Here is a 13,342-nt window from a genome sequence, read left to right on the forward strand (position 1 = left end):
AACAGTGAATATGTTAAGAATATTTCTACCAGACCTGCCATCTAGTGAGTGTTCATTAGGCATATGCCTTGCCCAAACTCTTGTATGTGCCCATCCCTGGCAGAGGTGACACAGATGCTACCAGCATCCTTGGAGTGGGGGAAGGGCCCCGGCCTGGAGGTGCCCTCCACCTGGGGGGCTGGCGGTCCTGTGCTGTGAACTCCAGGGCCAGGGAAGAGAGAAGGTATTTCCCCCAGGCCTGCAGCCCACTCTGCAGTCAGTGGTTGTAAATTGCTGGGTGGCTGGACATGTTTGCCAATGAAATGATGCTTTGGCCTGTCAGCTGGCCCCACCAAGCGAGCAAGCGAGTGAGTGAGCAAGTGCCGGGGATGTTATGACAGCGGTCGCCCAGGCAACCGTGGAAAGGCACAGGCTGTGGTTACGGCTATGTCATTACCCTCGTGGGGTGTGCTAACCCAGGAGCCTTGCCCACACAGCCGGGCCCGGTCCTGAAGATGCTGCACTGCTGGAATGGAGTTGGCAGTGATGCTGGTCTAAGCAAAAAGGCCCAGGAAGTTGTGTTAAGCACTGTCTGTATACGAGGCCTGGATCTGATGCCAGGGAGAGACCCAGGCACTCCTGGGCTGCCGTGCTGATGGGTGTGTGGTGGTGGGAAGGCGTTACCATGGAAACCAATAAACAGGCTAATCACGTGAACTAGCAGAGTGCTAGCGGGGAAATAACAGGGTGCTGTGACGGTGACACCCAGGGGTGGTCAGAAAGGAGATGGCGAAGGCAGTGGTGAGGCCACGTGGGCCAGAAACCCTGGGCCGGGGAAGGACCGGGCAAGGACTGAACCTTGTGGCTTCAGGGCCTTGAGCTGTTGGCTGGCAGGTGGCTGTTGCCAAGGAGAAGGCGGCCACGATGGAATAATACAGGCAGATCCAAGGGGTGTCCAGGGCCCTGGAGCCGGCCTCTTTATTCCTGACTGTCATGTCCTGAGCCAAAGTTTTCTTGTGAGTCTACTGGGGACACTGTGTGGAGTGGGTCCCAGAGAGGACCGCGTGGAAGGGCCAGGTACAACGAAGATGTTCCTGGAGATCCTTGCCCTTCACTTACCCTCGAGAAAAAGCACCTAAGGGGCAGGAATTTGGCTCAGCGGTTGAGGTGTCCATCTCGGGCACTGGAGTGCCCGGGTTCAAGTCCCAGCCCCGTTTCTGAGTCCTATGGTGCGTACCCTTGCGAAGCAGCAGATGATGGACAAAGTGCCGGAGTCCCTGCTGCCCCAGTGGAGGACCTGGACTGAACGCCCTCCTCCCGCTTTGATCTGGCTCACTCCTAGTTGTTGTAAGCATTTGAGGGAGTGAACCAGCAGGTGGAAAACCTTTCTCTCTTTTTTTTTCCTGCCTTTCAAATAAATAAGAATAAGCACATTTGTAAGGAAGGCACTGCTACCAAACCAAACTGCAGAGCCTTGCCCACCAGTCTCTGGGCTTAGTTTAATGAAAATTTCCCTGTTTAAGGATTTCAAACAGGATCATTTTTAGGTCTGTCACATGTCTCGACTTTTTGCTTTTTTTTTTGTTTTGTTTTGTGTTGTTTATTTGTTTATGCTGTTAAATTTACCACCATGCTAATACCGAGTATAGTACTCAGGGCCTAGGGTGCACCTACAGAGGAAAGCCTGAAAAAAAAAAGTCAAATCCTCCGCGGAAGATGCCAGACTGCCCCCTGGTGTGGAGATGGAAAACTGCAGCCCTAGGTGCCAGCTCTTGCCCACAGGCGGCAGCCCCAGCACCCCTGGGAGCTTATTCCACCACACCCAACCTAGAGCTTGTGGGCGTGCCAAGGCCAGGAGTCTTGTGTGTCTGTATTTTGGAGGTGTGCTTTTTGAATATTTTGCTGCTCGGCTCCACATGAATTGAGGGTAACCTAAACACCGCTGACACCACCTGCAGATAAAGACCGTCCGCCCTCCCCCCCCCAAGAACTTGAGCCATCCTCTGCTGCTTTTGTAGGCTATAAGCAGGGAGCTGGATCAGAAGTGGAGCAGGTGGGATACACGCCGGCACCCATAGGGGAAGTCGGCACCACGAGGTGGAGGTGTAGTCCGCTGCACCACCATGTTGACTCCCTGAGTTCTAACCTTGCCCCTTAGTGCTCTCTGTATTTCTGCATCTGGTTTTCACTTTTGTTGATTTGGAAGCAGAGAGATTCATCGATCGACTGATTGATTCTATCCTATCACCACTGCCTCCCAGTATCTGCAGAAGTAGGCACTGGAGCTGGGTGCCAAACCCAGGTGTTCTGCTGTGAGCCGTAGGTATCTTACCCCTGGACTACACACCTGTTCCCATCCTTTAGCTTGGTGACCTTGACATTGGGCAGGAAGGAGAATAATAACTAACATGAAGCATTGTCATGGTACTCAGACAATGAGGTATCTTGGGAACCATTCTGGAAGGTAATGTACTTAATGATGTAACGGATTAATATTCCTTCTAGAAATTCACTGTGCTGGGAGGTCAGACCCGAATGGCGAGATCCCATGCAGGTTCTCTTGAAAAGTTTGTAGAAAAGCTGTCTTTTGGGCTGGTATGATGTGGCAGTTTAGGCCACAGTCTTCATGTGACCCCGGCATCGTGTGTGGATGTTGGTTCGAGTCCTGGCTGCTCGGCTGCTCATCCAGCTCCACTCTAATAAAGTGCCTGGAAAAACAGCAGAAGATGACCTAAGTCCTTGAGCCCCTGTCAGCCACGTGGGAAACTCGGATGGAGTTCCATGTTCCTGGATTCAGTCACCACCGTCCCTTTGCGCATGAACCACTGGGTGGAAGATCTCTCTGAAATGCTGGCTTTCAGTGGCTGAACTTCAGGGGTTCAGCACCTGTCTTCAGCATCACCTGACCTTGCCGTGCTTAGAACATTTGTGTTGTTCCACTGATCTTGGTCCATTCCCCTAGCTGTGACCACTGTGGCTGGGGCTGAGCTGATCCAAAACCTGGGAGCCGGGAGTCTCTAAGTCTTCCACATGGTTGCAGGGCCCAGGGACTTGGGCCATCCACCGCAGCATACGCAGGCCATAAGCAGAGAGCTGGATTAAAAGTGGAGGAGCCAGGACATGAACCAGTGCCCATATGGGATCCTGGGACCTCAGGCAAAGAACTAGCCTGTTATACCACTGGCCCTATGCCACCGATCTCGTATCTCCAGGTCTGTGTACTTGGATGAGCAACTGAAGTTCTTAATGAATGAGTGAGAATCTTGGTTACTCTTAGAGTAAATGCTGACCTGCTCTGCACGTGGTCCTCAATGGGAGAACACCACTTGGCAAGGGACTCCTGCCCTCAGTTGGCATCCTTGACGTCCACCCTGAACTTGGCTGCCCTTGTGCTCAGCCTCTGTCCATGTGGCCTTGTGGTTGGGGCTTGCCAGGCTGTCCCTGGGCTCCCTGGACTGGTGGTGGCTATGCTTGGAGCTGCTCCATCTTTGCTGTGCGGCCCGGGAAGGGGGTGCTGCTTGCCCAGGGCATTGTTCCTGAAGTGGAGTGTTGACCCTGTTTTATTGTCCAAGGGCTTGGATAAGCAGAGCTCATGCGAGACACAAGCTGCTTTCGTTATATAATAAGCAGTGGTTGCAGAATTCTCATGTTTGCTGGCAAATTCACCACCATCTCCTTACTTGTACCAACCACGGGGCCTCCTGAGAGATGGCTTTGGAAGTTTACCTGCTAATGGAATCTTCCAGAAGATTGAGGGGATAACCTTTGTGGGTCTTAGGAGAGGTGCTTACACTGCATCACGCTCGGATTCTGTCAGAGGATGTGGCTGGGGTGGCTGGGGCAGGTGCATGAGATACTGAATATTGAAGGCTTAGCAGAATGCCTGGAGTGTGTGGATATGTCTAGGACTTGGTGAATGGGGATGGCTGACCTAAAAGAGAACCCACATGTCTTTATCCTGGCAAAGGTCTGGTTTTCATGAGATGTGTAATGAATGACAGCAGAAAATGGGGACAAACATGCCTAGAAACTGTCCACTCACAGACGCCGGGAGTTTAGATTTCCTTCTCATGTCCGTGTGTGGGTGCACGAGCATAGGTTTACCCATGCAGGCACAAGTGTGCTCTCTGTCCAACAAGTGTCCGTCTTTCTTTTTTATTTTGTAAGATTCATTTTATTATTATTTGAAAGGCAGAGTTACAGAGAGAGGAGAGACAGAGAGAAGGAGAGACACAGAAAGATCTTTTATCCACTGCTTCACTCCCCCCATTTCTGCAATGGCTAGAGCTGAGCTGATCCAAAGCCAAGAGCCAGGAGCTTCTGAGTCTCCTTCATGGGTGCAGGGTCCCAAGGCTTTGGGCTGGGCCTCAGCTACTTTCCCAGGCCACAAGCAGGCAGCTGATGGGTCTCACACAGGCACCCATATGCTGGCACCACAGACAGAAGCCACCACCACCCCCTTGTGATTCCATATTTCCTACTGTGCTATGTCATTTCACTTGGCATAAGACCTTGAAGTTCATTGTCGATGAAGAGGAGTTGGTTTGACTAGAGCCCCGCCAAAATGTGGCGTTCAGAAGCTTTGTGGCTTTGGGTAAATTGTGGAGCCTTTCCGAGCCTAAATCTTCTCCTTTGTCCCATGGGGTCATTGAGCAGGCTTAGGTGGCAATGTCCAGTCAGGCCAACAGGGGAAGCTCCCCCAGGAGCACTGCCGGGTGAGCAAGGCAGATGGCACCGGAAAGTCTTGCCTGTGATGCGGCTGAGGTGGGTGGAGCCAGGCACCGAGGGTTTCCGCAGGGACACACCTGCACAGGCAGGTGGCCGGGGTGGCCGGTGGGAGCGTCACGGGGGGAGGGGGACGGACGACCCATCACCTGCTGTGATGGGCTGGACAGGAGCTTGGGCCGGCATCTGAAATGTTCTTCCTAAAAGAAGCAAAGATACCATATGAGGGCACTACAGAATGTTAATGAAAAAATGAAACAGGGATGCGAAGTTACTTATTGGAGAGGCAGAGAGGTAGTTAATCCCCGTGTTGTTTCAGACACACACACACACACACACACACACACACACACACACACACACACACACACACACACACACACACACCCAAATGCCTGCAACAGCTGGGGTGGGGCCAGGAGGAAGCCAGGAGCTGAGACTCCCTCCAGGTCTCCCCTGTGGGTGGCAGGGAGCCAGCTGCTTGAGCCATTGATGCTGCCTTCCCACCACACTGCCCCTTAGCAAGAAACTGTCTGGGACTGGAGCTGAGACGGCCTGGGAGGGGATGAAGGCATCCCCAGCTGTGTTTAACCTCTGCCTTCATGACACTCTGGTGCAACAGTGAGGTTTGGGGCCGAGACTCGGACTTGAATGCACTTGGCGGCTGCTGTGATGGTGACCTGATGGCTTACCTTCTCCGGGCCCGATGTCTTCATCTGCCAGGGGTGTGAGAGTCTACGGAGGGGTGTGGACATTCGAAGTGATGTCTTAACTAACCCTGCCCCAAATGTCCTCACCATATTGTTGATTTCAAAGCTAATTAGTTTTGGATTTTTCTAAAAATCCTCCTTCTGGATGCTGGTAGTCAGTGTATTTGGGGCAGTTCCCCTCCTCGGCCTCCTCGGGAGGTGCTAGTGACTGTCCCTGATACCTGCTCTGCCCTGTGGCTGCGCCATTCTGAGACATTCTTAATCTCGTCACGATGCTGTGATGTGTGTGTGTGTGTGTGTGTGTGTGTGTGTGTGGTTTAGCCTTCACTTCCCGGTGAGAAAAGCAGACTTGGAAACTCACTGGAGGTTGTTGAGAAGCGGAGTCAAGCCTGGGGACCACAGCCCGGCGAGCCCGAGGGCATTTACTCAGGATCCGAGGACGCGTTCTGCTGTCAACTGCACGTGTTTCCACAGTCAGGGAGCTGTGATCACATGAGGGTCCTCTGTCCTATCAAGTCCCGGGAAGAGACACAGCCATGGTTTGGAAGTGTGGGCGTGTGTCTCCTGGAGGTTCCTGTGCTGCAAGCTTGGCCTCTGATGTGGTCGCATTGGCGGCAGTGGGGTCTGGGGAGGCCGGAATGCCACCGTGGGTATCACCTTTGGCAGGGGTTGAAGTTCCTAGGACCTGGTTAGTTCCTGCAAAAGCTGGTTCGAGTTCCTCTGATCTGCAGGTTGCCTCCCTGCCTCCCATACTCTCTGCTGTGACGCCTCCTGCCCCGTGACCCTGAACAGAGGTTGAGCACAGGGGGCCTCTGGAAGTGGGAGCACATCCTGATAAAGCCCCCAGCCTTGGGTATTGTTACAGCAGCGCCAAAAGTGTGAAGCATGGTATCTGATAGTTCAGGCTGCCTGGCTAAACTGTGTCCAGAAATTATTCAGGATTGGCCTTGCTTCCGCATTTGGAAAGTGCCAGAAAGTGTGGTTGATTCTTTCGAGCCCAATGTCTGGTGTAAGTGCGGTTCATACTTCACAAAGACATGTTGAGCCAAAGGTGAGGTGTGTGGACAGTGTGGACAGGGACCTTCCACTAAGCAAGGCTTTAATTTTCTTAAGAAAACTTCCTGGGGTTGGTGTTTGCTACAGTGCTGAAGACACCTGCTTCTCTCTCCTCAGAGCCTCTGGGTTCGAGTCCCAGCTCCGTTCCTGATTCTAGCTTCCTGTTAGTGTGCGCTTCAGAAGACAGAGAAGGTGACAGCTCAAGCCCATCATGGCTCCTTGTTATCCACCTGGGAGACCCAGATTAAATTCCAGCCTCCATTTGGGGATTAAATCAGAGGGTGGGAGATCTCTGCGACCCTACCTTTCAAATACACAAATAAAAAAGGTGTGTTTAAAAGAAAATTCTGAAAATGGAAGAAGCAGATGTGTGCTTGTTGGAAGCACTAAAACAATTGTGCGTGGGACGTGACAAAGCCCCCCTCTACCCCCATGTTCTAGTATGTGTATCTGTTTGCTTCACTCTGCCAGATACCTTCCTCTGGGTTAGAAATGTGCCTTACGGACCCGGCCGAGTTCTCAGACAGAGGCGTGCAATCCTATTATGCCGTGTCTTTGTTGTTTGGCTGTTTACGGGAGATGAGCCTCTTGGAAAGTTACTCAAATCAACCTTCTCTGCTTTTTAAAAGTTGATGTGGTATTCCATCCCGTAACGTGCTACGACTTACTGAAATGTAGCTTTTCCATTAATGCACATTTTCCACATTCCCCTCACGCCTTGAAAAACCACAAAGGGTTGCTGCAGAAGCCAGGCAGTCTCCCAGCTTGTGTCACACACACGCACGACACGGGTCCTGAGAAGTGAGACTCGGGGAGGAACAGTGGTTAGAATTTTGCTGTCCCTTCATGATAAGAGGCTTCAGGGAGGTTTCAGAAAGCGCCCTTCCTCCATTGCTGTTCTTCTTACGATCCAGGCTTTTCCCCAGGGGACAGAAAATGGGGCTCTGTGCTGCCCCAGGGGCCCAGCCCACTCCGCACTGCACCTTCTTCTGGGCCTGCAACGTAGGTCCATGAACTTGACATGGAGATGCCAGAAAATCAGCATTTCGTGGGAAATTTTCTTACTTTCAAATGGTGGCAGCCAATTCTAGCAAGTGGCAGCACCAAGGGGAAACAGAATAAATGTACGTGGGTAAGACTCACCCTAGTGACTGGCACTGCCCTCTGCCTGGGGTTGGGGGCAGCTTTCTGCACCTGCCTGACTTTGGTTGTGACATTGGAACCCCTCAACTCAGCCTAGAATGCTCCCCTTTCTTCCTGTGATCCCTGTGGCAGGGAGGGCATCTCGCAAGAAAAGTCATTTGCTTGCAAAGCAGAGGGAGAACAGATGGGTGCCAGGAGCCCAGAACTGGAGCCACCACCGCTGCCTGCCAGAGTCTGTACCAGCCAGGAGCCAGATCCTGTACCTGGCTGAAACATTCAGAGCTGCAGGCCCATCTCATCTGAAAAGTATTCATCCATGTGTAAATACTTGTGCATTTTAAGATTTATTTTTATTTGAAAGACAGGTTTGCAGAGAAAAGGGGAGATAGATCTTTCATCTGCTGCTTCCCTCTCCAAATGACTACAATGGCTGGAGCTGAGCCAATCCAGAGCCAGGAGCCAGGAGCTTCATCTGGGTCTCCCGCATGGGTGCAGAGTCCCAAGGCTTTGGGACTTCATCGACTGCTTTCCCAGGTCACAGGCAGGGAGCTGGATGGGAAGTGGACCAGCTAGGACATGAACCAGTGCCCGTGTGGAATGCTGGTACTATAGGAAGAAAGCTCTTCTTACTGTGCCCTGGTACCAGCTTGCAAAAGGGTTTAAATAATAAATTCACCTCCCTTTCCTCCCCACTAAGCCTCTTCCCTTCCCTGGGAGATTAGAATCCTTCCAGAGGGTCTTGGCTGTTACGGCTCAGGGGACATTTTGCGCTCATGGGGCAGAGCATGGATCTTTGTTCAGCAGCGTGTCCCGGGGTCGGTCCTGGAGCTGTCCACTGCGTGCTCCCTCCATCATTCTCACAGCCGCAGAGAGCGCCCTCGTGTGGCCAGGGCGTCGTGCAGTCGTCCCGCTGACCGTCACGGGATTCTCGTGGTCCTTTGCCACTGCAATGGGAAAGAATGTCTTCGGCGCAGGGATGACCTCACAGGAGGGGTGTCTGTGGAGTGCGTGGTGGAGGTGCAGTTGTGGGGTCTCCCCGTGGCATGCCGCTCACCCCATACCCAGCCAGTGAACACAGCCCAGTCCAGCCAGCGCCGGAGCCGGCCTGCTCGCTCACCGCGGTTTTTGCTTGCATTGTGTTGCTGTAACAAAGTACTCAAGGCTGGGTGCTTGATAAAAAAGAATTTACTCAACTCATGGTTCTGGGGGCTGAAAATGCAAAACATGGCAGTGGGGTCCTGGTTAGGCTCCCCTGGCTGTGTCACAGAGTGGTAGAGCAGCTGCCAGGGCCTGACATACGTTCTCGTGAAAATGAACTTGGGTCTTGCGAGTCCTGTATGAAGGAATCCTAAGCAAGATGCCTCCATGACGTTATGGCCTTCTAGAAGGTTCTTAAAGATCCTTTACCTGTCAGTCCCATCACCTGGACCAAGCCGGTCCAAGCTTCCAGCCCTCGAACACTCTGCGGGGGACACACTCCAAGCCCTACCCAGGTCTCCTTGTCACTGAACTGGAGTTGGGTGGGCCGGGGGCGGGGTGGGGATAGGCGGAAAAGAACTGCTGGCTCCCACCCCGTGCGGCCACGCCTCTGACCCCGTCTGTGTCCCCACAGAGCAAGCTGGTCAAGTACTTCAGCCGGCAGCTGTCCTGCAAGAAGAAGGTCGCCCTGCAGGAGCGCAACGCCGAGCTGGACGGCTTCCCCCAGCTGCGACACTGGTTCCGCATCGTGGACGTGCGCAAGGAGGTCCTGGAGGTGACTGGAAGTGGCCCTGGGCCCTTGTGCCCCTTGTCACCCGACAGATACCGCCCCCCCCCCCACCAACCCTGTCCCGTGACTCCCCTGACTGTGCCCAGCATGCCCCCTCCTCTTCAGGAAACACCTGCTACTGGCAGCACGCCGGTGCCTGCTGCTGTCCCAACAGGCCTGCGGGGCTGTAGTTCTAGGGTGGAGGGCCTTGCAGCGCTGCCTGCTGAGTGATAAGGTCATTGAGGCCCAGACACTTCGCTGTCTAAAGTAGTGCTGTCCAGTAGAACTTTGTGCTGTGCAGCATCGTAGCCCCCGGCCACGTGTGTCTATGGAGCACGTGAGGTTAGTGTGTGTGTGATTGGAAGTTTGAATTGTCACAGTGTCAGTGGACTTCAGCTTCAGCCGTGTTGGGCACCTTGTGGTGTTCGGCGATGCCAGCTTGTCGTGGTCACTGCTGCTGTCACCAACAGTGACACCCAGCTGTGGCGCTCCTGTATTGGGGCTGCCCGCAAGGATGGAGGCGCGTGGCCCAGCGCTGAAGATGCCAGCCACAGTGCTTGAGTCCCACACCCGAGGGGCTGGGATCGGTCCCCACCTCTTGCTCAGGCAGATGCCGCGAGGTCCCAGGCATCTGAAGGAGACCTGGGCTGAGCTCCTGGTGCCCAGCTCCGGCCCCCGCTGGGAGGGGAGTTGAGGACATTTGGGGAGCATAGCAGCCAGGGGTGGAAAATCTGTGGTTTGCAAGCATGTATTCTGAGCAGAATTTTAAAATCTGAAAGAGCTTGCAAAAAAAAAAGAAAAAGTCCAGCGTTCTGGGTTCATTTGAAAAGTGAGTTTTTGCCCAGAAAGAGCTGAATTCTGGTCTGTGGGCGGTGGCCGGGACAGCCCAGCTCACTGCTTGGCTGCTTGGCGTTGACCTGGCCTGCAGGCACTGGTTGAGGCCACTGGCCAGTGGCTGAGTCAGCTGGAGATGCGGCTCTCGGGCTGCGGTTCACGCAGGTGTCCACCAGAGGGCCCCCTTCGGCCAAGGAACAGGGATCCGGGAAGGCTTGGGAGACACAGCTTGGCGCCCAACTCCGGCTCCTCCACTTTCTTGCTGTGTGACCTTGAGTGACTGGTCTAGCCCCACCCCTCCCCTGGATTTAAATGTTCTTAGTTTGCAGGTGGTAGTAACACACACACACACACACACTCACACCTCCTTTCTATAATCTTTGTGACACTGAAAGAACATCCATGAAAAGCCCTTAAACCAGTGCTGTTAATACCATTATTATTATTATTCTGAATGATTTATTTTTATTGGAAAGGCAGATTTACAGAGAGAAAAAGAGACATAGAGAAAGATATTCCATGTGCTGGTTCACTCCCCTAAATGACTACAACATCCAGATCTGAGCTAGTCTGAAACTGGGAGCCAGGAGCTTCTTCTGGGTCTCCCACGCGGGTGCAGAGTCCCAAGGCTTTGGACCATCCTCGACTGCTTTCCCAGGCCACGGGCAGGGAGCTGGATGGGAAGTGGAGCAGCTGGGACATCTGGGGTGCAGGCATCCCTTGCTGTGTGTGAGCTGCTGGGGTGAACCCCAATGCCCGTGACCTCCAGCAAAAGACCAGCTGCTTATATGGCCTGGGTTTGTTCAGGCTTTCTGCATTTTTTAATGTCATAAAAACATCATTTGGGGGATGGTTTTGCAACCTTAAGCTTCAGTGTAGACTAAAAATATTTTTAAGGTGTGATGTTCAGGCACACAAGTGAATCCTACAGCAGAATGGCAAGTCCTTCTCGCTGCGAATCGTCCCCCTCAAAATGGGGTTTCTTTTACACCTGCAGGGCCGGGGGCTCCCTGTTTTGTGTCCCAGCTGGAGAATACCTCTGGTTTGTCGAGTTGGAAAGGCACTGACCGAGCAGAGGGGGCTCCTGTTTTGCAGAGAAATCTTGTGCTTTTGACTGACCTGCGTTTTGTTGCCATACACAGACGTGGCCACAAGAGGGCAGTGGCACTCCACAGTCTGGCCTAGAATTACAGTGTGTCACCACTGACAGCCCTCAGTGTGGAAATAACAGACCTCAAAAACAGTGCTGGCCCAGGAAGTTCTGGAGACACACACACACACACACACACACACACACACACACTGTTTCCAAACTCTGCATCCACAGGGTCTCCAAGAGTTCATGGAAATGAATATGATGAAAAAAACTGCATGCACTCAGATATATTTTTTCCACTTATTTTTTGCAAGAACTCTTTGAGTATGTTTGCATTTATTATCTATAAACAACCCATAGGGTGTCTGTATAGACATTGGGGGATGGTTGAGGTGCACCTGTTCTCCTAGGTGTAGACACAGGTGGGCAGTTACAGGTAGCTGTGAAGGGACCCCAGCCCCCCACACCTGCAGTGGGAATCCTGCCTTTTCTGTGTCCCACTCATGTTCTTAGTGGCCCCCCCTTTAAGTTCAGGTCTAGCTCTGAGTCCCCTCCACCCCAGAATTCAGCCCCTCCCTCTCAAACCCTGTTCCCTCCAGGTCACCACTATAGGACAGCAGGGAGTGCCTGGAGTCCGCCTGATGTGCCTGCTCTGTCCCTTCCCCTAGGAGATCTCTCCCGGCCAGCTGAGCCTGGAGGACCTGCTGGAAATGACAGATGAGCAGGTGTGTGAGACCGTGGAGAAATACGGAGTCAACCGCGAGGAGTGCGCCCGCCTCAATGCCTCGCTCTCCTGCCTCCGCCATGTGCACCTGTCAGGTGAGCGGGCTGCGGGCACGTGTGGGCCGAGCTGGGCCGTGGGCGCTGTGCGTGCGCGGCAAACGTGGCTGTGAGAATGGAGCGCCACAGGTCCCAGGTTCAGGGCCCGATCGAAGGGGCTGGGCTGCCTGGCCTTGAATCTGCCCAGGGGCACCTGCTGAGGCCGTGGGCTCTTGTTCTCAGGTGACTCGCGCCCTGATGTGGCCACCCTCAGGGAACGTGGGGGACCAGCGCTTCATACGCATGTTTGGTTCGGGGCCAGTGTGTTGCTTCTGATTTTTTTTTTTTAAAACATAAACAGCATATTTGTTGCAACATAAATTAGAACACAGATTTGAAAATAGTTACCCAAACTTCGTTCCCTAGGGACCTGCTGTCATGATTTCCGTGTTGCGTTTTGGGATCATTCTTCCCCTCAGATGGGTATACATTTTGTATATAGCAGAATTGGGGTTATTTAACTCTACATTTGCCCATCTCTATGCGTCCCTCTATGAGTTATCCAGTAACCTCTCTGAGTTGTTGAATCAGTTTGGGGTTCCAGTGTATTATCATCTTTCCCGGACTATTCCAAGTTCATTCCACGAACACCTGTTTGTCTCAGTTCACTGGCATCAGTGGACTTTCTCCTGAGACTTCCTGCTTCCCTCCAGCCTCAACGGTTTTCCTACCGGTTCTAGGGCCTTTTGGTCCCCCTAGGGGTCCTCCGTGTCCACCCTGCCAGTGCTGGCCACCCACCAGCGCGGTTGTGTCGGTTCCCACCACCAGGTGTCACTGTTGAATACCAGTCTGCCGCAGCAGATGCCCTTGGCTGTGATGGGGCCCTGGGCCAGAGGCTGCCAGCCAGCCCACAGCAACCCCAGCGGCGGACAGTTGATGCCAGAGGTTCTTGTGAACAGGTACTGATTCCAGCTGCAGCCAGCCACCAAAAGGACTGTGAATTGAGGCCAAGTGTTTGGCCCAGCTCGTCTTTGTCCTGTATTCATCCCGTAGATAATGCCTTTCTAGTTGTGACAAAATGCACGGGTCCTGGTTGTTTCTCGATGGCCCAAGAGAGGCATCCGTCTCCCCCGACCCGAGACTAGCTGCAAAGGTCATGTGCTCCTTGCCTGTTGGCCCGCCCGAAGGCCCTGGTGCTTTACAGGCAACCAGCGGTTCTCACTTACTTGAAAAGCTGCGATAAATCAGAGTCATATATCACAGACCGTCTTCCTGTATTCACGTGTGACTTCC

The 13,342-nt window shown here is 53.3% G+C and overlaps 1 protein-coding gene across 1 annotated transcript in view; it reads left to right on the plus strand.

Moving 5' to 3' along the window:
• The window catches only part of KSR2 (kinase suppressor of ras 2), a 287,775-nt gene that overhangs the window by 53,582 nt on the left and 220,851 nt on the right, over positions 1 to 13,342 (plus strand). The window contains exons 2-3 of the mRNA XM_040986872.1: positions 9,226 to 9,366; positions 11,959 to 12,109. Of these exons, the coding sequence (XP_040842806.1) occupies positions 9,226 to 9,366; positions 11,959 to 12,109 (292 nt within the window). The remainder of the gene's footprint in view (positions 1 to 9,225; positions 9,367 to 11,958; positions 12,110 to 13,342) is intronic.

The sequence above is a fragment of the Ochotona curzoniae genome, unplaced genomic scaffold, assembly GCF_017591425.1.
Source record: "Ochotona curzoniae isolate NIBS_2020 unplaced genomic scaffold, NIBS_Ocur_1.0 contig_46, whole genome shotgun sequence".
Lineage (NCBI taxonomy): Eukaryota > Metazoa > Chordata > Mammalia > Lagomorpha > Ochotonidae > Ochotona > Ochotona curzoniae.